The sequence below is a fragment of the Psittacula echo genome, assembly GCF_963264785.1.
Source record: "Psittacula echo genome assembly, chromosome: 5".
NCBI lineage: Eukaryota > Metazoa > Chordata > Aves > Psittaciformes > Psittacidae > Psittacula > Psittacula echo.
This window is the reverse complement of record NC_137739.1, coordinates 39,946,677-39,974,182: the sequence shown is the minus strand read 5'-3', so window position 1 is coordinate 39,974,182 and position 27,506 is coordinate 39,946,677. Positions and strand designations below refer to the sequence as shown.

Sequence of the window (27,506 nt, the reverse complement as noted above, 5' to 3'; positions counted from 1 at the left end):
GGTGAGACCAACAAACATACAACAGGGCAGGGGCAGCTGATTTGCCCTTAAAAAGAAATATGGCGATTTTGGTGTGATACTTTTGCTACTTTTCTACCAAAAATAGCCAAGGTTAGACAAAAGTTTGATTTGTTATTTGGACTTTTCCTTTTTAGTAGAGAGGACTAACCCACAAGGAGATTGAATACCTATATTGTTCTCCAGAGTGGGGAGACAGTGTACCCATTTGTGTTGAATGTGTAGTTATTTGGAGTCAGGGCAAATTTAATTGTGCCTTGAAAACATGGGGGCAATTTCTCACCTGTCTTTATCCCATCTTCTCAGCCTTATATCTTAGCTTTCTTGTCCTACTGTTGGCATACAGCACTCCCCAACTCATTTAAAGACATGTGAGACCATGGGCTTCTGCTTCTCCTGCTACTTTTTTCCTGCTTTCTGTCTAAAGTAATTGTGATAGTTCTAAACTGACTGGCTGTCTCTCCATGCCAGTTGTGTTAATGTTAACGTCCAAATGTCTATTGTAGGCTCTTCCCCAAAATCTGTGGCTAATTAGTGTTAGGACACCAAGTGGAAGAGATGGGTAGAAGCAAAAGTTGATCTTGCTTGAGCAGGAAAGCAAGTTGAAAAGGGGAGCCAGCCAGGCACAACTGTGTTTTGGGACATCTGAATAAGATTTTACAGTAGCATTGTAATTGTAGAATTTTGGTGCCTGGGAATGACATCCTAATGCTACTGTAGTCCTCCTTGGTGAACATTTTGGTGCTTTGGTATCCTCTGGGCATAAGACCCGGGAGTAGCGGCTTTTGAACTTCCCCATAGCTGAAGATGGAAAAAAGATGCATCAGTGATGATGTCAAGAACAAGAGCTTGTGGGAGGGCACTGATAAGTCAGAAAACTTTTGCCTTTTCTACTTTTCTACTATCCTATATTAATGTGTCCTTCTTGGCTTTTGTCCTGCATCTTGAGTCAGTGCATCCTAACATAGTGCTCCTGTGACCTGTCAAAACTGTTGGGCTAAAATCTGTTGCTTTACTGGCCCACCTGCCATAATTATTTATCTTGAGACCCTTGTATTAGTTCTCCCACCCATTCTTTTTGTGAGAGTTTGTTTGGTTTTGAATTAATTTTAATTTAGGTTCTGGCTTGATCTCAAATTAAGCAATCTCAAGAGAAGCCCCTGTTGAGTATGATATGAAAACTTAGTAATTCCATTACATTTTCACAGCAAATCTCTGCTTTTCTCTGCTGAATTCCTGCTTCCTTGCAAGCCAAAATGTGTGGTTTCTCCCTTACTTTCTATCTATGCCTCCTTTCCCTCTGGTTCACTCACCCCTTCCTGTCTTGCCTGCTGCTTGGGAGGCCTCTGTCTGTTCCTCCTTCCTTGAAGTTCTGAGAAGGTATGATATATGTGCTGAACAAGTGTGATTCTCCCACAGTCTCAGTGTAACAGGTGTGGCAAAGAAGGGAGAGCAAAAGCAGGGAGAATGGAAGGATCTAGGAGCAGGACCCTTCCTAGACAGCCAGCAAACAAAGTCATAAATAACGTTTCACTGGGGGCCAGTTAATCTGCTCTATGAAAAGGTGCAAAGTATACAAGTGGGAAAAATAACATTGTATAATAATCGGCATGCAACCATAGGTGTTAAACCATATGCAGCTAGGCAAATAAATGAAGCTCCCCCTGAGTGCTGTGTGATAAATCATTCCCAAAGAATTCAGTCACTCCCCCCTCCTTATCCCCCAAAGAAATAAAACAAATTACTCTAGACACGGAGCCATAACTGCTGCTCTACAGCTGCCAGTTAAGGCAAGTGGACAGGGAGCAGTAGGAGAAGGGCTAAGATAGAAGAAGCTGGGGTAAAAGGGGGGAAAAAAGCAACGCTGCATTTAAAACCACCACCGATTTGGAAGGGAATGGAAAGGAAATAAGCTCCAGCACCAGACATTACCTGGACATATAGGTACAAATGAAGTGGAGAGTTCAACTTTGAGTTTGTTTGCTTTTTAGCAGAAGCTGGTTCATATTGGAGGAGTTGCACTGATTTGCTGAAGTAACTCCTTAGCTGCAAAGTGCTCCTTGCTGTAATAGCGGCATTCAGCACAGGCTTGTATGTGGATCTGCACTTCAGACATCTATTTGAACATATGTTGATGCCTGCAGCTGGACTGCACCTATTGACTCACCTTCCTGCCTCTCTTGAAGTGTTCCTGTCAACTGCACAAGCAAGATTATAACATTTCTAAGGTGACACAAATATAAGGAGGAGCTGATCTGCAGTCCTATATTCTCTTTGGGAAAAGTTTAGACCTAGGCTTCTCCTGAAACCAAAAGCCCTGGGAGGGAGCAGAGCTGCATTCCAGAACAGCTGAAAAACCCTCCTGATCCCATGAAGGCTTCCTTCTGGTACCAGGCTTACAGTGAAGAGCTTCTCTGCTTTTGTGGGTCTTGGAGATGGAGTGCATAGATGATAAGGAGGGAAATGTGTGAGACCCTGCAGGAATATCAGTAGGGCTTTTGGAGTAGCAGCATGGGACATTTGAGGAAAATGTCATAGAATCATTCAGCTTGGAAAAGACCCTTAAGATCATTGAGTACAACCATTAATCTAATGCTGCCAAGTCCACCACTAAACCATGTCCCTAAGCGCCATATCTATGTATCTTTAAAATACCTCCAGGGATGGTGACTCCACCACTTCCCAGGGCAGCCTGTTCCAATGCTTGGCAAACCTTTTGGTGAAGAAATTCTTCCTAATATCCAACCTAAACCTCCCCTGGTGCAGTTTGAGGCCATTTCTGCTCGTCCTATTACTTGTTACCTGGGAGAAGAGACCAACACCTGCCTTGCTGCAGCCTCCTTTCAGGTAGCAGTGGAGAGCACTAAGGTCTGCTCTGAGCCTCCTTTACTCCAGGCTAAATAACCCAAGAACATTCCTGTCATCCTACCACTTGTTACTTCAGAAAAGAAACCAGCACCTGCCTCATTACAACCTCTTTGTATGCTGACTGTGTTCTCTTTACTTTAACACTGATGTCAACAGGCCCTTGATCTGTGTTGTAAGAGTCCTATGTAAATTTGGGGGGAGCATGGGTAAAAGCTGCCATCCTCATTTTCCATTTCTCTTCATGGTCATTTCATTTTTGCATTTTGCCAGACCACCAAAATAAGAATGTGGTCAAGGGGAAACAGTGAGTTGGATGGCTTAACTTCAGGCTTTTCAGGCTGTTGAAAATGTGTGTAAGCAGGTAGAAAGACCTCTTGGTAGAAGGTCCCAAGGGTTGTCTCTGCAGAGCCAGGAAAGCAGGCTGGGCAGAGAGCCCACCTTCAGAGCCAGGCAAAGAGATAGGAGTGTATGTTTAAAACACAAGGCAGCATTCAGTCACTTGAGGGAGGAACACCTGAGTGAGGAAGATGTGTTAAGCTGGCTGCCCTCATTCTGGGTGAATGATGTGTCTTTGGTTTCACCAGTTATATTAATGCAGGGAGGTCTGTGATCCTGCTGGTCTCATCAGTCTTCCCTCTCATCTTAAGCTCATTGAACAGGCTCTGATAACACAAAGCTGCAGCTTCTCTCGTGGAGGTGGGCCTCCCAGAATGCATGGAGTCCCACAGCTGGAAGGACTGTTGCCTGCGTAAGCCTGCAATTCAGAAGAATCCTACTGGGAAGAACATTAATCTCAGCTAGTATCACTCTGTTGTCCTTCCCTTGCATGGAAGAGGGCTAACCTCTGTCTCATAACACTGATGAAGTGGGAGCCGTTTCTCTGTCTCATGGCTGATGTCTGAATCCTGTATGTTACGTAACTGAACTTCCAAAGATGAAGAACGTTTTGCCCTGAGACAGCTGGCTCAAGCTAGATGTCCAAGAGTGAGTGCTAGAACTCCTGTCGGAGGCAATTCCCTCTGCCTCCTCGTAAAGTGCTAAATACTACAGGAAAAAGCTGATCTGTCATTACACGCAAAGACGTGTCACACTATAAACCTGTCTCTCTTCCCTCCTTTTGCTCACCAGCAGTAGCATAAGCAAAGAATGTTACTGTACTTAGGAAGACCAGTCTGAAATGCATTTTACCTGCCTGTCACAGTTTTCAAAAGCTTTCTATTTAGTGCCCTATAATTATGCACTTATAATACTGTAAAAATAGTGTGCTCGTATACTCCAGCTGCCAGAGGTAGGCAAGTTCTCCAACAATTGCTGTGCTGGTTGTTCCAAGTACTATTAAAAGCAGGTGTGGAAGTGAAAATAGTTTCCCAATAATGTTAAGGCTCCAGTGGAAATACCTATGGCTTCTCATTTGATTGAATAGCATTCCTCAGTGTGGAAAGCGTGCAGTGGGAAAGGAGTATAAGGAAAAATGAATGAATGTGTTCAAAAACAGGTGGCTTATCTCAAAGCTAGATGTGCCACAAGCTCACAGTGCTTAAAACTATGAAATGGAAAAGGGGAGTTAGGGAAGAAAAAACGCAGAATCTGGGTATATTTCTCTCAAAATCACACGGGCGGTGTCTAAGGAACTATCCTGACGTAAAGAAACGAAGAGGGCTGCATTTTGGTGCCAAACTGTCTCTGCTCAGACTGAGGAAACTGTTGTTATGAAGGTACTGCACAGCTACAGCTTTCTTACAGACTGTGGAAGCCAGGTGCATTAGGAAGATCAGACCCTAAAATCTGGATACTTAAACTAGATCATATCTCTTCAAGATTTTAGGCTGGGTTTGCAAACAGGTTGTCTCAGTCACCTGCTGATCTACTGGAGCTTCTCAGTCTTAAGTGAGGAGGGTGGAAAAGACCTGAAGAGGTTGCATAGTTATTTTTTTCCTCCCTGTTTTAACTCAGGGTCATGTCCAGTTACGTGTGTAACCTGTTACTAATGCAGCGACAGGGATCCCACTGCCTCTTCCAATGACTGAAGAGTTAATCACCAGGGGTTTTTTATATCAAACCTAAATCTCTTTTCTGCAAGTAAGCTGACTGCTACTTGAACTACCCATGGGGAGGAAAAGAAATGATCTATGACCATCTTTTTTCATATAACAGCTTTTATGTCTCGGAAGACTGAATGTCATCCCTAGACTAAACAAATGGAATTCTTTCAGCCTTTTCTCATAGATCATGTTTCTTAGACCTCTGCCTGTTCCCTTTGCTCTCTCCTGCACTCTTTCCAAATGGTCTACCTCTCCCTCAAAGTGCAGTGCCCAGAGCTGGACACAGGCCTGATTTAAAGGCTCACCAGTCCTTAGTGCCTGTTTCTTATGTGAGGCCCCTGTCACTGCATCCCACAGTGAGTTTTACCTGGTTTGACTTTTTTTGTCATTGTTGTTTGCAAAATCATGAAGTTGCAGACTGGTTTGTGGTCTACCTAAGCTCCTTTCCATTTTTTTTCCAAGTGTTGCTGTCTTGCCAGTACTTTCCATTCTATGCACTGGATTTCTCCTTGCTGGTTGTTGTGGTTTCTACTTGTAAGTTGTGGTCACACTGTTTTAAAACCATAAACCAAGATGACTTTTAATTTTTTCCTAAATTCCAGCCTGTAAATTGGATGTTATGTGCCACTAGTCAAATTGGTCATTTAATTTGATACAAGTCTTTCATGGTAGCTTTCAATAATAAAGAACTGTTTTATAGAGAACTTTTGAGACCTCTTCTCTTGGAGCATGTTTTTCTTAACCTGCAGTGCTGGGCAGCTATCTCATAGTAATTTTATGTAGCCTACATTCCTTTGAGAATGACAAAACTTAAAATATATTCTAATGAACTAGAATTTAATGGGAGCTCTGTCTAATTCATTGTATGTGAACATGTAAATATTTGCTTTTTTTTTTTTTTTTTCCCCCCCCTAGGATGGTATTCTGTAGCTGTAAAAGAAGTATTGTTCTCTGCCATTCTTCAGCTAGTCTGGCTACAGCTCTAAGAGGGCGAGGACTGTGTGACTGACTGCTCAAAGGATGAGGCAGTAGAAAGAGCCCGAGGCCTGCCTGAATGCCAGTTAGTTAGAATTTCAGGGACAGGTAGCTTTCAACTCACAGGTTTCAAGATGTGCAGGTGTGGAGCTTTATTCCTGTGTGGTTTGGAAACCCTGTGGAGCAGAGTTCTTTCCTAGCTGAGCAGCACCCAGTGCACGTTCCGCAAGGTGAGCACAAGTTGTGCATCAGAAGGCCCCTCAGCAAGTTCACTGTAACTGCTGGGACGGTGGATTATACTTCAGCCTGTTCTCCTTTTTGAGCTAGAAGGTAGATACTGAATAGGCTTTTCATCACATAACACAGGTGGGAGTGCAGTGCAGCTTTATCGCATTGAGCAGAAGGAAAATGACAGGGGAAGGATGTGTTCCTGGATAGCTGAAGTTTAATGAGCCACTCAGAACAATGCATTTTTAAAACTGATAAGCCACTTGTTAAACCTTTGCATTGTACTTGTTCAGCACTGGAACATGTAGTAACCTCTGCTTCCTTTGTAGCCTGTGCCTGGAGAAATGAAAGTGAGTGAGTACCAAGGTAAAGCAAGGAATGCTCAACTGGTACAGTGTGGGAGCACCTGAGAAGTTCTTCTCTTTACCTTTACATTAGCCAGAATACTCTAGAAGAATCACAGTCCCAGACAGAGCAGGGTGGAGTGGGTAGCAGTACTGATGACTAACAGAGGTGCAGAGAGATTTATGCTATCCCCATGAGCTGTATTTGTTCAGCTGTTGTTGTGCTCCTGGTAAACACAGGAGGAGTTGTTTCTTTCCCTCCACCCACTGCTCTGCTCAAGGGACAGGCAGCTAGTTCCTATTCACTGCTTGCTTTGCTAGTCCTGCCAGCCCTTGTGCATACCCAAGACTTTTCAAATTCCCTTTCCCCTCAGAGGTGGAAGGAATGCAGATTTGGGCTGCTGGTATAACCCATTTCTCTGTGTAATGAGGCTGCGCTTTCTGCCCGTGCCTTTTGTAAGCTCCATTACTGGGATCATTATAGAATCCTAGAATGGCTTGGATTGCAAGAAACATTAAAGCTCATCTCGTTTCAACCCTCCTTGCCACAGGCAGAGACATTTTCCACTAGATCAGGTTGCTCAAAGCCCTGTCCAACTCGGCCTTGAACACTGCCAGGGATGGGGCAGCCACAGCTTCTCTGGGCAACCTGTTCCACATTCACAGTAAAAAATTTCTTCCTAATATCTTATCTGAATCTCCCCTGTGTCAGTTTTAAAGCCATTATCCCCTGTCCTGTCACTACCTGCCCTTGTAAAAAGTCCCTCTCCAGATTTCTTGTAGGCCTCCTTCAGGTACTGGAAGGCTTCTATAAGGTCTCCCTGGAACCTTCTCTTCTCCAGGCTGAATAATCCCAACTCTCTCAGCCTGTCTTGACAGTAGATGTGCTCCAGCCCTCTGATCGTCTTCATGGCTCTCATCTGTACTTGCTCAAGGAGGTCTACAACCCTCTTGTGTTGGCGGCCCCAGAGCTGAATGCAGCACTGCAGGTGGGGTCTCAACAAGAGCGGGCAAGAGAGGGGAATCGCCTTCCTCAACCTGCTGGTCACGCTCCTTTTGATGCAGCCCAGGATACAGTTGGCTTTCTAGGCTGCGAGTGCACACTGAAGCCGGTTCATGTTGAGCTTCTTGTCAACTGCCATTCCCTCAGGGCTACTGTGAATCACATCTGCCCGTGATGTCCTGTTCTTCTGAAGTGGGCCTGGGTCCTGTTCACATTAGAGTTCCCTTATGCAACGTAAAAGCACCTTTAAGCTGGTGTAGATGCTGTGATAAAATAACCAGTCCAGGACTCCTCTGCCAGAGCAGCATAAAGACAGGCTAAATAAAAATGAGAAATCAGCCCTGTTTGAATTAAGCTTCCTTGGGAGACAGGCAAGCACTTTATCTCACTGAGAGGAAAACTGAGGCACAAAGACACTTAGTCCTCACTTTTGGGTTGGCGCAGAATGTCAATAGGAACTTGGCACTAGATACCTATATTGCTGCCTTTTGTGCTGTACTAATACCTCACAGAGGGGAAAGCTGGGAGTTGAAGAATAAAAAATTGGGAGAGGCATGTGTTTGATTTTTTTTTTTTCTTTTTTTTTTAAATGGTATTTTGAAGTCAGGTCCCTGTCGCAGTACTAACAATGGGGATTGGTCGAGAATCCTTCAATAAAAGACCTTTTCCTCCACTTCTGATGAATGCTTTTTCATTAAAACTGATACTTTTTGTGGGAACTTCATGGGAAAAGTTTTCCTGGTCCAGACAGAATTTCTGATCAAAAGAAATGAGAAAGGGAAAGAGAAGGAAAACTGCCCTACTTGGCACAGCCTGTAGTTCTGTCGTTAGGCTATTCACATAGGTTCATTGGGGCTGGGCAGAAGCACAGAAGGAGGTTAGACCGTCTCTTTTGCCTGGTTTGGAAAAAAGACTCCTGTCTCTCAAGGGCGTAGGGATCTCTCCAGGGTGATTGGTTTTGGTGTTATAGTCTCCCTTGTCTTCTCATAAGAAAACAATTGGGTGCAGAAGAGCAATCTCAAAAAATAAGCTGCTGTGGTGTGATGGCAGATCTTCCGTATGACCCACCCTGATCATCCACAGGATCCATGTAGCTCCAGTGACTGATGCTTGGTCCTTTGGCTATGATAGCAGTGAGAGTTGTTATGTGGCAGGAGAGCAGCTGGGAAAGGCTGTCTCATCTCCAGATGCAGCACATTGACTGCACCTGGCCCTGAAAGCTGAACATGAGGACGGTGAAGCACAAGCCTTCGGTTAGATGCTGTTAGACACCCTCTCTTCTCAGCTCTGTCAGGTAAACAAACACCCCATTTCTTTAATAACCATCTAGTTTATTAGACAGTCAGATGAGTCCCTTACCTCATCCATCATTTTTATTTTTATTGTGCAGGCACTAGATGTGTGTTTGAATGTATGTACTTAAGGGACTAGGAATGAGAGACCTTTTTATGAATCTGACCATGTGTTTCTCAGAAGGCCGTTACTAGGGGGAAATTGTTGCATAAATAATGTACAACTGCCCATGTCTAAGCCCTGTTTTTCTCCAATAGCTCATAGCTTCAGAGACGCTACTTTTAAAAATGTTTTAAAGAGTGTTAGAGCAGTCAAAAGTGAAAAGGAGCAAACAGCATTTTAGAGCTAAGCAGTTAAGGTAAAACGGGTATTTGAGCCAGTGGTTCTCTCCTTTGTGTGCATGCATTCCCTTCCCTTTTTTTTTTTTTTTCCCTGTCATTGGATGTGTTGTAATTTAGATTTGCTGTCTCCCAAAGGTTTCGCTCTTCAGCAACGGCAAGTTGGCAAGTGTTACTCAGCTTCTTTGCTGATGGTTGTCTTAAGTCAAAGCAGAGATGACAGAAAACAGGAGAATGTGACCGTGTTGTTTGGGTTTTGTTTCTGGGGTTTGGTGTTTGTTTTTTTTTTAAAAAAAAAGGTGTGATATTATTGTTGGTCCTGGGAATGCTGTTTGTGTCCCACTGACTTTGCTGTCATAAATGTCCTGTAAATGCTTCATCTAGGGAAAGAAGGAAAACTTTTTTTCTTTATCTGTCTGTGCCTGCAACCCCTATTAACTCAAACAGAGAATATGCTTTTAAGTACCCTGCATATATAATAAATATATACTTCTTTCTAAGATGACAGCTTAAATTCATAGCTGGCATTAAACCTTCTCACTTGGCTATAGGCTTTCAGTATCCTCCATAAACCTGGCCTTGGCAACCACAGCAAAGTTTCCAGTAAGCAGTCTGACTAGAACAGGCTGGCTTCAGTGTCCTGGAGCTCGGATAGCATTTGATGGTCCCTTCATTACCTGTGAGACAATCTTTCAGGGTGACAGTGTATGCAGTTCATGCCAAGGAAGCTGAGAGTATGAATTTCCCAGGTGATTTTTCTGGCTGATGAAATACACTCCAACTGTTAATATTCATGTTTAATTTTTAAGGGAATTAAGTGCTGTTAGAATGGTAGCCTGCAGGAAAGAGCCTCTCTGAAGGCTAGTGCTAGTTAATAGGTTCTTATGCTTAGTAGACAGATGTCACTGAAGGAACTTTCCACAAGGCTGTTGTTAGAGCCTCTGCTTAGTGTCAATGTGTTTACTATTCTCATCTCCTCTAGCTGAGGGAAGATATGGTGGATCTGGAAGGGGTTCAGAGAAAGAACTGGTCAGCTGGGACTCTTCAGCATGTAAAAGAGATGTAGTAGGAATCTGTAAAACACTGAGAGGCAAGGAGGGAGACCGTTCACTGTTTCATCCTCCAGAAGAACTACAGTCAGCAAATAGAACTACTTGGAGCCAGGTTTAGATCAAACCAAAGGATGTGCTGTGTTCCACATACAACATGTATTCAAGCCACAGAACTAAATGTAGGATGTCATGGTCAATATAAGTTTATGAGGGGAGACATGGCAAACTGGTAGAAGGGAAAAACGATGGCCACTGACTAAATACAAACTCCATGTCTGCCTCTGCAAGTTTCTGATCCACAACTGATTGAGACATGAAATATGTGGGGGAGGTATATGCTTCTCCTGTTCCTCTGTCCTCTTCTAAACTTCTGCTTTCGGCCATGGCTGGAGTTGGAACAGACAAGTTGGGCCTTTGATTTGCCCCAGTATGTCGGTGTCACGTTCTTCAGAAGGTAATGGAATAGATGAGACTTTCACAGTGGCTACTTCTAAACATATGCTAGAAATGAGAAAAATCTGATCTCCCTGCTATCGTTGCTAATGACAGCCCACTGAAGGCTGGTGATGATGGTGGATTTTGCATCATTAAGTATATTTTATATCAACTGCACAAAACCTGTGTCCTGGGTTCAGCAGTAGCAGTCAGAAACAACCTGTAAGGTTTGTTTCACTCAGCCTCTAACCACCCTTCAAACAGGAGTGACTACCAATTAGTTGTGTATTCTGGTGGTAAATGCCATGACTATTCAATTCCCACAAATTTCTGATTAAAACGTGCAAAGATATTTTGCCATTTTTTATGGTATAGTACAAATGTAAGTATGTACAATTATCCTGTGTAATTTGCATACCTAGCTGCAAATGTATGTAAAATAAGATACTATCTCATTAAATGACATTTAATCTTTGGGGTTTTATTTCAATAAAAGTGTCACATTTTTTTGTTCTGACATACAAAAAACCTCCACTTTATTTTTTTCAGTCATTTTTAGTGTTAGTTTTGCAAGACTCAAAGGACTTGAGAGATCTTGGTTTGACTTTGTGCACTCAGGAGGCTTTGGAGATTTAGATAGAAAAGTTCCTGGAATGTAGTTCTCTTCAGCAGATTTGTTTTTTCCTTTTACTCCTTATATGAAACGATGATAGGGAATTGTGTCTCTGTCCTTGCCTTCCCCAAGCTGCATGAACGATCCTCCTCACCTGAGGGCCAAGGTGTGAACTGCTGCCGGCAGACCGTGGGTAAACGGGGGCCCCTCGTGATGTAAGTGGTTTGTTAAGGAGCCTGCAGGCCTCTCACTCAATGACTTCTCTGTCCACGTACAGCTTGGGAACAGTCACGAGGCCTTTTTTTCAGATGTGAAATCTGTCAGGAAAGTGAAGTCAGCTTAAATATCAGCTGAGGCTTGAGCTCGCTCTCAGTTTTTGTTGACTTTATCCCCTCCTGCTCCTTCCTGATCAAGTTTCTCTCTGCTTGAGTCAGACTTGCCGACACTTAAAAGTTTTTATTCTGTGTTTTGGTTGTGTGGATTTGTGTGTAGCAAAGTTCAGGTGCCCTTTGCATTCCCAGACTCAACAGTGGTCTGAAATGCTGAGGGGAGGGAGACCATCTGGGGTCTTTGAGACTCTTTAGCTAGTACAGTTCAATTGGAAACCTGTAAAAGTACCTCTAGTACCCAAAGCATAGGTTCAGACTTAAACAAGGGATATTTAGGTTAGATGTGAGAAAGAAGTTCTTTACTGTGAGGGTGATGAGGCACTGGAACAGGTTGCCCAAAGAAGTGGTGAATGCTCCATCCCTGGGGGTGTTCAAGGCCAGGCTGGACAGAGCCTTGGGCAAATTGGGATCCCTGTGATGAGGTGTCCCTGTCCATGGCAGGGGGTTTGGAACTTTATGATCTTAAGGTGCTTTCCAACCTGAACTATTCTATGATTCTGTGATGCTGTGCAGATCTAGAGATTTTTGTGTTGAATCTGCAGCTGCCAAACAGAGGAATTCTAGTTGCAAATCAGCACCTCTTCTGTTACCCAGCCATGGAACAAAAGTTGCTGTCTGCACCAGGATTTTTCACCAAAATAAAAGACACAACTGATGAGGTACAGATAGGCAGGAAAAATGCATTGAAACAGTGAGTGTGTGAGAGCTGTGTGCTGAGCAAGTCCCAGGGGTGGAGTGCTAAAGTCATGCCATGTCTGCTGGCTGACTGTGCAAACATCTACAGGCTTGGGATGAACCTGTGGTGCCATTGCGCTCAGTGTTGAAGCATTTTATAGACTGAAAGCTTGAGGGGATTCTTGGCTTTAGCAAGGAATTTCAGATGTTGTGGCTTATTTATAAAAAGAAAAAATACAGTAAACTGTGAGGGAGAAGAAAGCTAGGCAAAGAGAGAACTGCTTCTGCTTTTTGTCACTCTCCTAAGGATAAAAGCTAGGAGCTATATTGTCATTTTTTTACCTTAGACTTAGACATGTTTTAAATTGTGTGATCAGCTGCCTTAATTGCTTTCTGTCCTACGTGCATGCTTTTTTTCTTTCTATGATACCTTCAGTGGTTTCCAAAGTTGAAATAATTTTACTACTGCCAAAGGGTCAGAATGTTTGAAGACTTGTGATTGAGAACAACTGGCTGTTGAACCAAATAGGTCTTTATGTCCTGCAGATAGTCTGTGCATTGATTCCCCCTTTAATGGCTGGTCTATGTAAGAGGCAGCAGCCTGGCACCTCTCCATGCATCAGTCACATCTCCGCAGGCGGTGGTTGAAGAGGCAACGTTAGGGCTGGAGGTGCCAGGCTGGCCGCAGAAGCCACTTGTGAGCTTCTTTCTGTTCTTTGGTGCATGCCACCTGTGTGCTCTGCTCTCTGGTTGATGATGTCTTTGGAAATAACCATTTCTTTGCCATAAACTATTAAGTGTCAGTGTCCTACCTACCCCTTGGTAGGAAGCATTGTTGGGTGCCCTCTGTTTTTCAGGGGAGGATAAAGGGGGAGTGTGCTAGAGAGGTGATGGCAGTGCAGGTAGAATGGGATATCCCGTTCTGTTCCTTGATGAGGTGTGTGCAGGTGCTCTCTGCACCGCATAAGGCAGTGTTAAAACTTAACCTTCTGCCCCTCTTGGAATCATGTCGGAGAGTTGGTATGGAGAGGGAAGAGTGCGTTGCAGTCTGAAAAAGAGACAGTAGGGCAGGGAAAGGTGTTTGTCTCCTTCACTTAACTGGAAAATACAAGTCACAATTTAGGATCTCTCAAGTATGTGAAAATGTAATCTGGAAAATGCTTACCATGCTTACCCTATGGCTGCAGTAATAGTGTATTCCTATTATCTGATAGGCCTGCTTCAAAACCCACGTGAAAAGGAACAATTTTTCCTGCTGTTCCTGGCTTGTTGGGCACTTGGCAGTCAGTGCCTGTAATCTAATAATCTTGTGTCACAGCTAAATGTAGGGGGAAGTTCTTAATCCAGAAGTCCATGAGTCCCTAGGGATGTAGACATACTGATGTTTGCTGAGAAGGAAACAGACACAAAGCGCTCCTGATGTGAAGGATGCCCATGTCTTGCTGAACTGAGGAAGGTGATCCTGATTTGACTTCTTTTCTTCACCTCCTCCAACCTCCCTCCCGTCTTCTAGAGAAAGTTCACTCCTGTGACCAGGAAAGGCAGAGTGCCCTGGAGGAGGCCAGGCAGAACCCCCGCGAGGGTATCGTCATCCCTGAGTGCGCACCCGGAGGGCTCTACAAACCAGTGCAATGCCACCAGTCGACTGGGTACTGCTGGTGTGTCCTGGTGGACACGGGACGTCCCCTGCCTGGTACTTCCACTCGGTAAGAGCTGTAGACCTGGTGAGATGCTTGGCCTGGAGAAGATGGGATATAAAACAATACTGTTGCTATATCAGATAAGTTCCTGCTTTTAGAATAGTCAGCTCTCTGCTACCTTCCTTAGAGCTAGCAGTACCGTATGTTACATTCCCTATTGAATGTTACTGTGCAGCTCCCGCTCTGTATGAGCTGGTGAATATAACTGCTGCCCTTACTTTCCTCTGTGTTAAATACTCATGCAAAGCAGCCTTTTTTTTTTTGTTTCTTTTTATCTGGCTTGCAGGTTTTGTGTGGTAGCAGGAACCAGGGCTTTTCTCTAGCGCAGATCAGGGGCATGAGCAATGAAAAGATGAGTGGCTTTGTTGCATTGTCCTCTGCTTTATCCTTCCATGCTGCAGCCACTTGGATCCTGACCAGCAGAGATTTAAAAGCCTGCTTGGTTTTGCATTGATAGATTTTAAGCCAGCGATAGATTTTTCTTTAAGGTACTCTGTATCTTGAAACTACCTGGGGAATCTTTTCTCACTTGGGTTTGGAACCAGACTATGTTTCCTATGTCTGGCAAGTTATGAAAACAGGCCAGTAGGAGCTGGGACCTAAACTCTGCTAAATACAGTGATTCTGCAGAGCATTGACAGCCTTGGAAAAAGCTCAGTCAGCGCCCACAGGGTCTTGTGTGCTGTTTGTGGGTTTGGGTTGGTAACTGGTACTGAACTTCAGAGTATGCTCTTCCTTCTCTCTCCACTTCTGTGGCTGACTGTCCATAAGCAGACAGATGCTTGGGAATATTTCTTCTGCGGGTTTATTAGTTTCCCTTGCAGTAAGCAGGTGAGACACAACCCCTTAGCAACCATCTGATGACACTAAAGCTATATCACATATTTTATCATCTGCTGTTCTTTTTCAGCTACGAGACCCCAGTGTGTGAAAGTGATGCCAGATCGAAGAGCACAGAGATTGATGATCCGTTCAAGGATAGAGAACTTCCAGGTCAGAGAGAAACAAGGCTCCATCTCTGCCTTCTTCTCTTCTCTCATCTTGGGACTCTTAAGAGGCCAAGAATATTGTTGAGGAGTTAGGGCATTTCCCTCACTGTGCATGTTTTACCATGGGTTTTATTCTGTGTGATTTTGGATCACCTCCAGTTTCAGCAGTGAACTGAGAAAAGCTGGGAGTGTCCTCAGGGCCAGTTCATTGCCTGTCTGCCCTTTGAAAACATACTTGGGATCAGAATTTTCAGGAAAGAAACCTGGATGCCTGGAGGTCTCCTGGAGAAGAACAGACTCAGCATTGGAACAACTTCTTCAAAGCCTGGCTGGGACGGGTTCCTTTTCATTTAGCAGGGCTTTTCAGCAGCTTGATGATCCCTAAGCAATGAAAGAGAATGCAGCTGGCAATAGTCAGTGGACCAACTGGCTCCCCAACACTGCAGGACCATTTCTGGTGCACTGAGGTTCCTTAACTAACTCCTCACTTAGCTGAACTTTATCCCTCATTTTCTGCCTGGGACCTGCTTTATCTCCCATTGCTGCTTGTTTTATATTATGCTTTTCCCTGTTAACAGAGTGACAAGCCATAATTTACTGTTTACCTACCCTGTTACTGCTAGGAAATGTGCTGGGTATAGGCGTCTGTGCAGCTCTTAAAAATGTTATCCTACCTGCCTATGCTCTGTTTTTTCCTTCCTGTTGCCTTCTAAGGAGCGGAGTGAGTGCCCTCACTGACAGGTCAGCCATCGCCCTCCTGGGTGCTGACTGCTTGGAAACAAAAGCTACAGCGGGACCCTGTTAAGGAGTGATAGAGACCAAGAACTCTGCAGAAAGAGCTGGTAGCTCTGGATCCACTTCATTTTCTCCTGGTCCTTTCTAGGGCTAGCATAAAGTGAGTTGTCCCTGAACAAGTTAGCAAAGGAAATGAGATTTGTTCCAGATTTGCCTTGTGTCTCCTAGTTCTCCTCCTGCCGGCTCCTGACCTCAGGCCCTGTAGCTTTCTGCTTAGCAACTCTGCCCTCAGCAGGGCTCTTTTCTATGCAGCTTCTCATTTTCACTAGTCATGTAGAAATTTCCTATCTGTCTCCTTCTCACATTCGAATGAAACTGCCCAGTTGGTTCAAGTATTACTTTGGAGGTTGGGGGAGGGAAACCAGCTAAATGATTGCATTAAGCCTAATTTCCTTAGGAACTCATGCTAAAATAGAATAACCTTACTTCCTTTCTTCAACATCCCTTCTCACCTTGCCTTACTGCCTCTTCCTGCACTTCCCCATGCCTCTCCAGAGCTCCATTTTGAAAATCCTTTGGTCTTGGGTTTTTTCTTCAAGACTCTCTTTCTGATCTCAGGAAGACAGAATGGTCTCGTTTCCGTTCTCCCTCCTCTTCTGCACTGCAGCTTGACAGAGAACAGGAACTGCTTGTTGCAGAAGAGGACACATGATGCTCTGTAGCCTAGTGATATGGTCCCAGCATCAGACTCCAGGAGCATTCCTCTCCCAGCATAAGCCACTTTTCTGTGTTTGAGTAAACTTTCAGCTCTGTGCTTGGCTGCATTGGCTGGCATGATGGTTCCTGTCACTGAAAATTTGCTTGTCTATGGAGAGATTAGGAGATGGAGGATCTGATCCTGGTTTGTCTGCCTGAGAGGTCCTGTGCTGCATGATCTTTTGATGCAGACTTGGTTTGTTTGATTAGTTGCTCTTGTATGCAGAAATTCCCTGGTGAGACAGAACTGCAGGGAGTGAGAGAGGATGCTTCTTTTTATTATTTTCTTCCACTCTTACTTCTTAGCAGAACTGAATTTTAAGAAGAAAAACCCCTGCTTTAACTCGAGGCTGATCATTCCATTTGCACTCAGTTCTGTAAGGGGACCCCATATCTTATTCTGCTTCTAGAGGTTTGCTCATTCTTCAGACTCTCAGTGCTGCTTGGCCTGTGCAAAGAGACCCTGCAGAAGCCAAGGTGGGGGAGACGTAAGTCCAGATCCTCGCACACCTACACATACCCTCTTCACAACTGTGTCATGGCTGTGGCCAGAAGAAAGAAAGAAACAAGAAAGTGTTGCTTGCACATAGCAAATGGCAAGCTGCTAATTCCTGCAGACGGTGAGATGCTGAGGCCCCAGGGAGATGACTTTTAGCAAACGGTTTTTCAACCTTCTCATTACTGCAACAAAAAGCTCCTTTAAGTGAGTGGTCTACTCTGGCTGCCATAGCAGCTTACCTGTTACAATGCTGACATTTTCTGGACCATGTGCCAAACGAGTGCTGAGGGGTGTGCGTGTGTGTAATGCACATAATATGGAGACAGGCGAGAGACTTGGTTAGCTATTGCGAAGAACAGAGCCTGTAATGCTGCAAAGGAGGGAGTTTTGTCAGATCAATTTGCAAGCTGCTTTCAGCTGTCAAGGGATTACAGTAAGTTTCTGGTGTTCTGTTTGGGGTACACGTGCTTCTCTGCTTACCCACCAAAAGCAGAAGTGTTGACATTGCTATATGTTGCTGGGGAAGGCTGTTTCCAGACCTCTGCTGTCTGAATCAGCTGACTAATGTAGTGCATGGTGGTCTGGGGAAAGAGAAGAGGTGAGGGATGTGGTGATGGCCAACCTGTCACATCAAGAGAAGACAAGAGGATGGTAGGTGATGGGTTTTGGAAAATAGTTTTGGAGGTGATGGGTTGAAGTTAAGTATGGTCATTCTGTGGTAGGCTAGAGCAATTGCTACAGTATTAATGTGGTAGTAAGTGAAGCACACTTTTGCTCCTTTAAGAGGCAAGGAAACAGCATAGATTGCCTCATAAAGGTGAGGAGATGGAGAACTTCATCTCAGCTGTGTCGTAACAGGCTGGCACTGTTAAGGGTAGGAAGTTCTGTCAGTCCGTGGTTATGCTGATGGGGAATTAGACGGCCTTAGCAGTAAGTAATGGAAATGGTTACCAAGCTCGCTTTCAGCTCACTTTGTCCTGCTTAAGCCAGCAGTGGCTGGAGGTGATTACCACATGTTGATTTAGACTGACATATTTCCCGTGCAGTGTGATCATGCTAAGAACCGAATTATTGTGGTAGCTGCTGAAAGGCAATGCTGTCTGTGCCTGGAGAGGAGAGTGCAAGCAGCAGTCCTCACTTTGGCCTGTGCTTTGGGAAGCATTAAGCTGTGAGTTAGGACCTCAGAACAGCCATGTTTGCAGAGGAAGATGACCCAGGAGGTAATGAGTTGTTTTGTAAACTTCTATGCAGGTGTCACCGTGGGAGCTCCCATTTGCCAGGTGCTTCCAGCTCATCCCTGTGGTTACGCTGGTAGAGAACTGGGAGAGGCCATAAAGTTAACTACATGGTCTTCCTGCCGGATATTGGTGGTGACCCTGTGTGTGCCTGGACAAAAGCTGCAGGACAAACTGCCACACAGAGAAACCTACTGAGGGATTCTTTTGCCTTTCCTTAGGGACTGTAATGATGACTGCCATGTTACAAACAAAGGCAGTTCTGGCTGAACTGGGGTAAGAGACCAACCCTGTCTGTTCTTGCATTAAACCTCCTCTTTTCTTTCTGCAGGCTGCCCAGAAGGAAAGAAAGTTGAATTTATTACCAGCTTACTTGATGCTCTGACTACGGACATGGTACAGGCTATTAACTCAGCAGCACCTACTGGGGGTGGGAGGTGAGTCAAGAAAGCACTCAGTCTGAATGCCACCAAGGTGGCTGCAGAGCCCTGGGTGCCCCTGAGGTGGCAGCAGGAGGGAAGGGTGTTGCTCTGCTCTGATTCAGGTTCCTCTGGGTTGTTGGGAAAGGAGCTGAGGATGCATCTCCAGACACTGCTCTGTCCTATCATCCTAACCCTGTCTGCCTCCTCCTGCCCCCCATCCCTGGCAGCTGCTCTACCATAAAGGTTACTATAGCCCATTTGAAGTGTGAAATGAGAGCTCAGTGGGAGAAAGTGGCTTGTTCTTTTGTCCTCTGGTGCATGAAAAGACCTAATAAAATGCAAATGGATTGAAGGAGACCATGTGGCCTAGTGGCTACCACAGGGAGTGAAGAATGCAAACCGAATTCTTGGCAGTACCAGTGCTGTGGTTTTGCTGTGGGGCTGGAGCCAGCCAGCCGATGAGGGGAGGAGCTGTTTTTCATGGCCCTCCCCTCTGACCAGCTGCCTGTCCATCCCTCTCGGTAGGAACCAGCAAGTCAGGTCCATTGCAAGAGATGGGCAGAAGTCTGCATTGCTGGGGAACTGGGGGAAAGTTGAGGTCTTGTCTCCCCCTTCTGCTTGATAACAGCAAATCCCCTTAGTGCAGTGGCTGTAATGCTGCAGCAGGACAGTCCATTGGAAACAGACCATGTTGGATTTAAAAGAAACGTGTTGCCTCAGCTAGGCAAGGCTTCTGTGGTTCTGGATCTCCCATTTATAAGAGGAGTCAGTGCTAGTTTAGCATGCAGGGATGCCACAATGACTGGTGTGCTCATGTTCAAAAGGATGTAGAGATGAAGGAAGTGCCTCTGTGCATGTGTTAATTCTGTGGGTATTGCTCCAACTTATTGAGAATAACATTGACCCCCCTCCTTTCCTCTTTCAGAATGCTGAAGGAAGGAGTACCATCTTTTACTATTCAAGACAAAAACTTCATGGGTGGCACTTCTGTGCCCCTTAGTTTCAGTATGGATTGCTTGTAAACCCATATGATTTTAACTTTGCAATTGGACCTTTACAAATCAAGTCAGTGGCTGGGTGCTGGCACACTGAATATTCTGTAACCCATCGAATTAGCAGTATACGCCTAGCATGTCTGTATTCATATAAACAGGATGAAAAATACCCCAAGGATGGGAAATACATCGTTCTCTCCCAGCCATAAGCATTCCAATGTCAATTCTGTCTAATTTGCATGGTTCAAATACAGTGGGTATGGGTGGCAGGAAGCCCTTGGAGAGTATTTGATATTTATTTGGCATCCTTGGCACTAGGACTGAAACCCAGCCAATGTAATCATCACTCTTAAAATAAAGCTTAGTATAATCCAATATTGTAGAGACCAGAGATGTATGCCCCCACTGCACTTCTATAAACCAGCAGGCTTGCTTCCTAATGTTCCCTAAGCTTTGTGTATTTCTCAGCTTTCAATAGAGGCCTTTCTGGTAGAATTTTTCACTGCCCAGCTCTTCACGCAGTCATCATGTTGATTTATTTTCAGCTCCAGTATCGGCAGCTCAGTTGCAAGAGGAAAAAGAAATCTTTTAGCAGGCTGTCCTTTGTAAAGCAAAAGACTGCTGCCACCCAGATACTCTGCCTGCCACAGCCACGATGAAATTCAGGCAACTGCTCTGGCATAAACCTTTCTGTGCATCAGCTAGGTTAAGTGCACACCCCGAAGAATCTGCGTCAAACTTTTCCATCCCTCCGTGTCACGATGGGACCATTTATTTTGGAAAAAAAAAAAAAAAAAAAAAAAAAGGCATTTCAAGGAATTTTGGGTAATGACAAAAATTTAATCAGTACAGCTTTCATTTCGTATGAGTTTGCAGAGTTAGGAGGCTGTCTCTGTCCTGTGGGTGCCACTTTCCAAGTTTCCCAAAGGAAGGAACATCATGAGTCCTCTCTTCAGGAATATCTGAAATTGTCTGGGTGACCTAACTTGACTTTGGCACTGGAAATGAAAGCTCTTTTCCAAGACGAAGGGATATTTTAGCTGTAGAGTTAACTTGTGAGGCAAGCTGCATCTATTGCAGGCTCTTCTCCATCTTTGCCATAATGATGGCAAAACAGGTTCTGTATTTAAAAACATACTGGTTCCCTCTGTAGCCTCCTTTTTTCTGTTCCTTTACAGTGTTCAGCATTTCATCCTCTTGGGCTTTTTTTAGAGTTTGAACAAATGCATCCAATGATCCAAGGTAAATTTCTAATATATTACCAGCAAAGCTTATGCCTGTTGCAGGGACAGGCCTGGCAAATGGCAAGCTATCACTCGATGTCAGTTGGCCCCACATGTTGTTCTGTGTATTTTGCACAATCAGAGAAGCAGCAAGTAAGAATTTTCGAGTAGGGGAGGCAGTATTTCTGTCTCTCTGTGGCAGCAGAGAGATGATATTGGCATAAAATATGTGTCTTTAGTCAACGTTAAAATACAGGACCAAATGCAGAGAAAAGCCTTTCCAGAAGCGTCAAGGACTGAAAAAGCCTAACTCAGCCTTCCTTAGAGTATTAAAAGAAAGGGAAGAAAAGGTTGAAAGATGATTTTCTATAATCTGAATATCTCTACAGGGACAAAAGCCCTGCAAGCTCTTTAGTCTAGCAGGGCAGAACATGATTAGCCATATATAAACAAACTTGTGATCAAAATTTCTTTAAAGTGAGGGCGATTCTAAAGTGAGGCAGAATAAAGTCATGAGGGAGGTGACACATTCCCTCTCTCTAAGGCTTTCATCTTAGGCCTGATGCCTTTCATAAGGACTTGCTTTGGTCAAACCCAAGTTATGGTCCAACGAGTAATTTGGTTTACATTCTAAGTGCATGAAATACAGGAAGTCAGATTAGATTTCCCTGCTGCCTTCAGTCTGAATCTGGATATGTGAGGGAAAACTTCTTGCATTTGCTCAGTGTCTTCAAGACTTTACTTATTTATGCTGAAAAGCTGTCTGTGGCTTTGCAGTTAACATCCGTATTAGCTTTTTGGAAGGAGCATGGGGAGAAATGAGAAAGATCTGCATGTAAAATACAATACAGAGCTGTGCTAAATTGCACACTTTATACTTGGCACACACGAAAACAAGCTAGTAGCAGCAAAGTGTGGTTGTACAACTTGGATTGCTGCAGGCCATGTAAGTAAAACCTGATAAGACATTTTTTTTTATTCGGCATGCTTAAAGCAACCTTGTAATCCCTTATAGGTCTTGTCTCGTTTAAGCAAGTTCAAAGCTATTGACTTTAATTGAGTTACTCTTGCTTTACAATAATGTAAATGAGATGAGAACTTCCCTTCCTTGTGGCCCTGGTTTATATTACAGCAAAATAGGCAAGTAGACTTCATTTAGACTTTTGAAACAGAAAATCTCTGGTAAAATTCATTCTTAAGTCTATATAATAACTCCAAGGCACATCATATTACTGTAGGTTTTCAAAGTAATTAAGGGAGTGCTTGTAGGAAATTGGTTTATTAAACAGTGTTTGGTATCCTTTTTGAAAAAACACATAGCTGAAATCATTCATATACAAATCCTATCTAATAACAGCGGCACTTTTTAAAATTTAGACTTTGCCTTGGTACATTTTAGTCTGTTTTCTAATTCAGGCATATTCATATGGAGCCTAAACTACTGAAGACCAAAGGGGATCCCAGCCTGGGTTTCCCTAATCTGAGGAACTCTCTTTGGCCCCTGCCAATTCAAAATGAATTTTAGTTGCCAAAATGTGTGCATTATGGCTTGCTACAATGTCAGCAAAAATATTACTGCCTTATGGAATTTAGGGTTAAAAGGGCAGCTTACAACAGCCACCCTTATCATGTAACACAGCAGCTGCATCCCTTCATTTTAAGTTGCCAATTATTCCCAATGTAATAGCCCTGAAAAATACTTCAGAAAATTGCCCCCAAGGTTCCCTTTCATGCTCTAGTTGAGAAGTTTGAAGCAGGCAAGCACAGCTCAGCACATCTCCAGGGTGTTCTGAACCCAAGCTATGTTTTAATAAAGATTGACACTTTCAAACAGTGCAGGGTAATTAATGCCCAACTCCTATTGCATTTCAGTTGAAGTTGGGTATCAACTTTTCTTTGTGCTCCTATGGAAATTCTAGCCTAATTAAAGATACGGGAGAGTTCATGTAAGAGGAGGATCTTTGAACAGTCAATGGGGAGTGAAGGGAGGTGATTTTTAAACCTCCTAAATGATTTATCCCACAATCTTCAGAGAAGTTGCATTCAGAATAATGCTTCAGACACAATTTAGCCACGGGAGAGGAAGAAACTGGGACTGTAATAGGAAGATAACTTAAGTTTTAACCATAGAGGAATTATGCATTCTCCATAATGAATTTGGACTGTGTAGTGTTTTTTTGTTTAGTCTGAAGACAGCTTAATTTTTGTTGGCTTCTTGATTCCTTGGCTACAGGAAAGAAGGAATAATAAAACAAATACAGGATCCTTTTGCAGTTCCATTAGAGTAATCCTCTTTGATTCAAGCCATGCTCCACCGTTACAGCCTTTAACTTTAGAATAGACAACCACAAAGTGTAAGAAGTGGAAGCAGAGCAAGAACAATTCTGAATTTTACCTTATTTTGTTAAACTCATCATTTTCCACCACTCCGTGCAGGCACCTTGGTGAACATCATCAATGCAGTCATGGGCATTGACTGATAGGGTCAGTCCCGTAATTTCTTTAACATTCTTCATTCTGCAACAGCACCAAGCAAGGTATACATCCTTGGAAAATATTTTCAAGTTGTAGAAACTTACTTAACTCCTGTATACATCCTGACCACAAACATACCTTGTGTGTCAGCAGTGGAAGCTGGGCTTACATTTTTTTTCTACTCTGTTACTTCTCGCAGCTTCTTGTGCATCAGTGTTCTCCCATCCTGGAATAGCTCCCTCTGGTTTATAGTCTTGTCAGTCCAATTAGGCAATGTTAAGCTGGTCTTCCCTCCTCTTGTCTCCACTGCTATTGTTGATACATAAAGTCTGTGTTACGAAAGAATAGGTTTTCTAAAGATCTTCAAACAGCTGATCATCAGCTGGGTACTTCAGAGATTGCAACCTTGCTTTCTGTCAAAGCAGTATTTTGTGTTAGGATTTTCTGTCACTGCAACAATACTCTGGGTCCATGCAGCCTGTGCAGTCGGATGCAGTGGGGCTGCAAGTGTTCATAGAGCAAAGGGTCGGCTTTGGTAGGAATGGACTTCAGTTTGCTTAGTAAAATTTGATGGGACACATTGCACTTTGACAGCACAATTCAATAGAGGATGATGGAGACCTCATAGCAGCCTTCCAGTATCTGAAGGGGGGCTGTAGGGATGCTGGGGATAGACTGTTCATCAGGGACTGTAGTGACAGGACAAGGGGTAACGGGTTAAAACTTAAACAGGGGAAGTTTAGATTGGATATAAGGAAGAAATTCTTTACTGAGAGGGTGGTGAGGCACTGGAATGGGTTGCCCAGGGAGGTTGTGAATGCTCCATCCTTGGCGGTGTTCAAGCCAGGTTGGACAGAGCCTTGGGTGGCATGGTTTAGTGTGAGGTGTCCCTGCCCATGTCAGGGGGTTGGAACTAGATGATCTTAAGTTCCTTTCCAGCCCTAACTATTCTAAGATTCTATGTGGTTGCACACTGTACACGGTTCTATATGTGAGTGATGTCTGACATTTGCTGCTCTTGTATACTTTACCCTATATCCTTCCCCTTCTTCCCTGCTCCTTCCCACCAAGTTAACTCCTCCTTTCTTGAAAGGGGCCTCAGGGGCTGGGAAGCATTACAGACTGCATGCAAACTGCATATTCAAGCTGTCTGTTTGATATTTTGGCATATTCTTCTCTCTCTGCTCTGAAATTCAGTGCAGCTGCACAAGTGCATGTCCATGTTTTTTCATAGCCTCTTTGCTTTCTGCCTGTACCTCAGTTATACCAGATGATATGAGAGTGTTCTGTGGGAGTATGGAAAACTTTTCTACTAGAAAATAGTAATGTTAGAAATAACACTATTTTAACCCACAAATTTCCAAGCAAGCCACCTAAGAAATAAGTATTCTCCTGCTATGAGGAAGTTGATAGCATATTATACAGGAAGAGGTGCAGAAGCCTACTTAGACAGGACTATATACTTGATGCCAGCAAATTCGAGAAAGCTGAGAGAGTAGCTTCCCTATCTTAGGCTGTTAATGACAGCCCATGCTTCTCTTCATTGCTGGACTGTGGGTGAGCTTGTGCTGCATAATAGAGCTAAATTTGCTGGCTCATGTACAGAAGCAATTCAGCAATAGCAGGTTAGATTTGGAAAATCAGCTTGCACAGAGCTCTTCAATTCCCCAGCACTCATTCTTTAGGATTGATTGTTTTGCCATAGAGTGCTAAAGAGGAACTATCAGGAAGAAAAGTAAGTACAGCTATAATGTCATCAACACAAGAAGACTTAGGTGGCTGTCTGCATTTTGGTAATGTCTGTCTTTACTTGGTCTTACAAAGCTGCTACAGCACTGGAGTGAGAGACTGGAATTCAGTGGATTTTTGTGTAACTGGTGTTAGAGAAAGAGATGATGTTTTGCTGGGAGTTGAGAATGTACAGTTTTGTTCTTTCTTGGTTTTTCTGATTTCTTTATGGCCTAAATGGGTAGAGAGGCAGCCCAACAAATTAGGTTGCATCTGAGAGCTGATTTATTTCTCTTGCAACAGCAATGGAGAGGTAATAGAGGGAAATTCCCCTGGGAATACTTCTGCAAAGTCTGTGCTTGCAGGACAATTAAAGCCCCTAGATTTATTTCAGCTGAGCCAGCAGGTATGGTTGTTGTCATGGCACATCATCAAAGCAGGTGGCTTAGCACCTAGCTAATGTTACTGTGACATTGCATCAGTTCATGTTTCACGTACAGTGCGAAAGCATATTGCGTGGGCAGCCATCAAAGTCAAGATAGTTAGATACGGTGTTGTAACTTCAGCCTTCTTTATTGTATCATGTAATTTCATGAGCCAGGGGACATGGCTGCACTGAGATGATGTGTCTCTTTCCTGTGCTGGGATTCTGGATGATCATCAGAAAGGGCAGGCAACCAACTCAGGAACTGCAGTCCTGCTAAGCCAGCCAAAGGAAGTGGTAAAAACACAGAAATGGCTGCATCTTCCTTCCTCCTACAATCACAGCAGTTAAACTAATTCCCTTTAGCTCCATGAGGATGTTGCAGTTTTCAGCATGAGCTCTCAGCATGTTTGTAATGGCAAAGATTGACGTATCATCACCTCGTGAGTCAATGTATTTGTATAAGCCTGTGGATTGCCCTGATTTTCTTTATGGAAGTGCTGAAGAGAGCTGTACTGCCTCTCTTGGTATCTCATGAGAGCTCCTCTTTGGTGTGTATGTGAAAAAGAGGCACTTCTAAGTCCTGCTCCTGAGTGTCTCTTCAGGAGGTATTAAGAAGCTTGTGTTCCTGTGTGTTCTTTCTGCTATTGATTCTAAGATGCTCTGCTATATTCTCCATTTCTGCCTCTCCAGTTCCTGGCGGCCTTCAGGAAACAAAGGGCAGACCAAGGTGTGGATGAGGTCAATCTTGCATGCAAAAGCTCAGATTTTATTCCTCTGTCTCAGCAAAAGCAGAATATTGTCCTTTGCAATACAGAACTTCCCTGTGTCTGTTAGAAGCATGCTAGTCTTTGAGTGATAGCCAGCTCATTTCCAAAAGGGAGAGAAGCCAATGGCTGTGTTCATAAATGTCATAAAAACAAGCCACAGGATGTGTTTTTATTCTCTCCTGTCATCGTGGTCTTTGCATACATTTTCAAGGATCTGAAGATTCCAGGCACTCCCTTAGCTTTCTGAGGAGAGTTTTGCAATTTCTGCTTGTCCATAGGTGGCTCCAGGGGCTTGCCTTGTCTTTTGGCTTCCAAAACTAAGCCAGACTTATTCCTAACCTCTTCTTCCTCTCTCACAGTGTTTATCCCACTGTGCATTGACCAGATGCTGTGACTAAATGCCAGGCTGCTTCTCAACTAAGAATTAAATGATGACGATAGTTTCAAGTAAAATCTTGGGGAAAATGTTGTGCAGTTTATTTGCCTCTCCCTACTGTGTGTGTTTACTTGTTGTGAAGACCCAGATGTCTCTGGGTAGGGGATACCTTTCTAAATTGCGCCCTCATTTGTAAAAGCTATATGAGAAGGTTAATGGGGATCTCTGTTCTCCACCTAAGCTCCAGTGCTTGCTTGCTTGCTTTTTCATGTTGCGGACTCTCCTTCACTAGTGATTTAGATTACCATGGTGGTAAGGTGGGGCTTTTATTTTTCAGGCTCCATAGCTACATTTTAGAGACAAAGCTAGCCATACTGGAGGGTCAACAAGAATTTTCTCCCTTCTAATTCTGAACAAAGAAATTTTCAGTGACCATTTAAATATCTGTCCTACCAGTTTCTGAAACAAAGTCAGTGACAGTCTGAAAGTGCAGTTTTTAAAGGTACTTGGGTTCTTATTTCTCCATCAGCTAGAATGCCCCCAACTCGCACCAGAATCTGGCTGCCTGCAGCATGCAACTGTCCTTCTCTCCTTGCTGGGGAAGGAATTTAGGTAGCATATGGAGATGTCTTCTGGAATAAGTCAGAGCAACCAGTGCCAGTGTAGCGTGTCTGACTGCCTATCCACTAATTCCAATGCTCTGAAATGCTTTATTCTTTGGAGGAAACAGGCTCGAGTCTCAGCTTCATTTCAGCATCATTTCAACATTCTCTCTTGGCACACTCACCACATGGACAACAGACACAATAGCTTAGTGCAGTTTAAAACAAATTCTTCTTTAGAAAGAGTTTCTTCCCTGGTTCTTGGTACCACTGAGGGATAACCCCTTTCCCACTGCTGCTGCAG

At 43.8% G+C, this 27,506-nt stretch overlaps 1 protein-coding gene across 1 annotated transcript in view; it reads left to right on the top strand.

Annotated features, from left to right (window-relative positions):
- SMOC1 (SPARC related modular calcium binding 1) overlaps positions 1-27,506 on the top strand; it is a 135,439-nt gene that overhangs the window by 97,886 nt on the left and 10,047 nt on the right. The window contains exons 8-10 of the mRNA XM_080619313.1: positions 13,787-13,979; positions 14,884-14,966; positions 18,519-18,624. Of these exons, the coding sequence (XP_080475439.1) occupies positions 13,787-13,979; positions 14,884-14,966; positions 18,519-18,624 (382 nt within the window). The remainder of the gene's footprint in view (positions 1-13,786; positions 13,980-14,883; positions 14,967-18,518; positions 18,625-27,506) is intronic.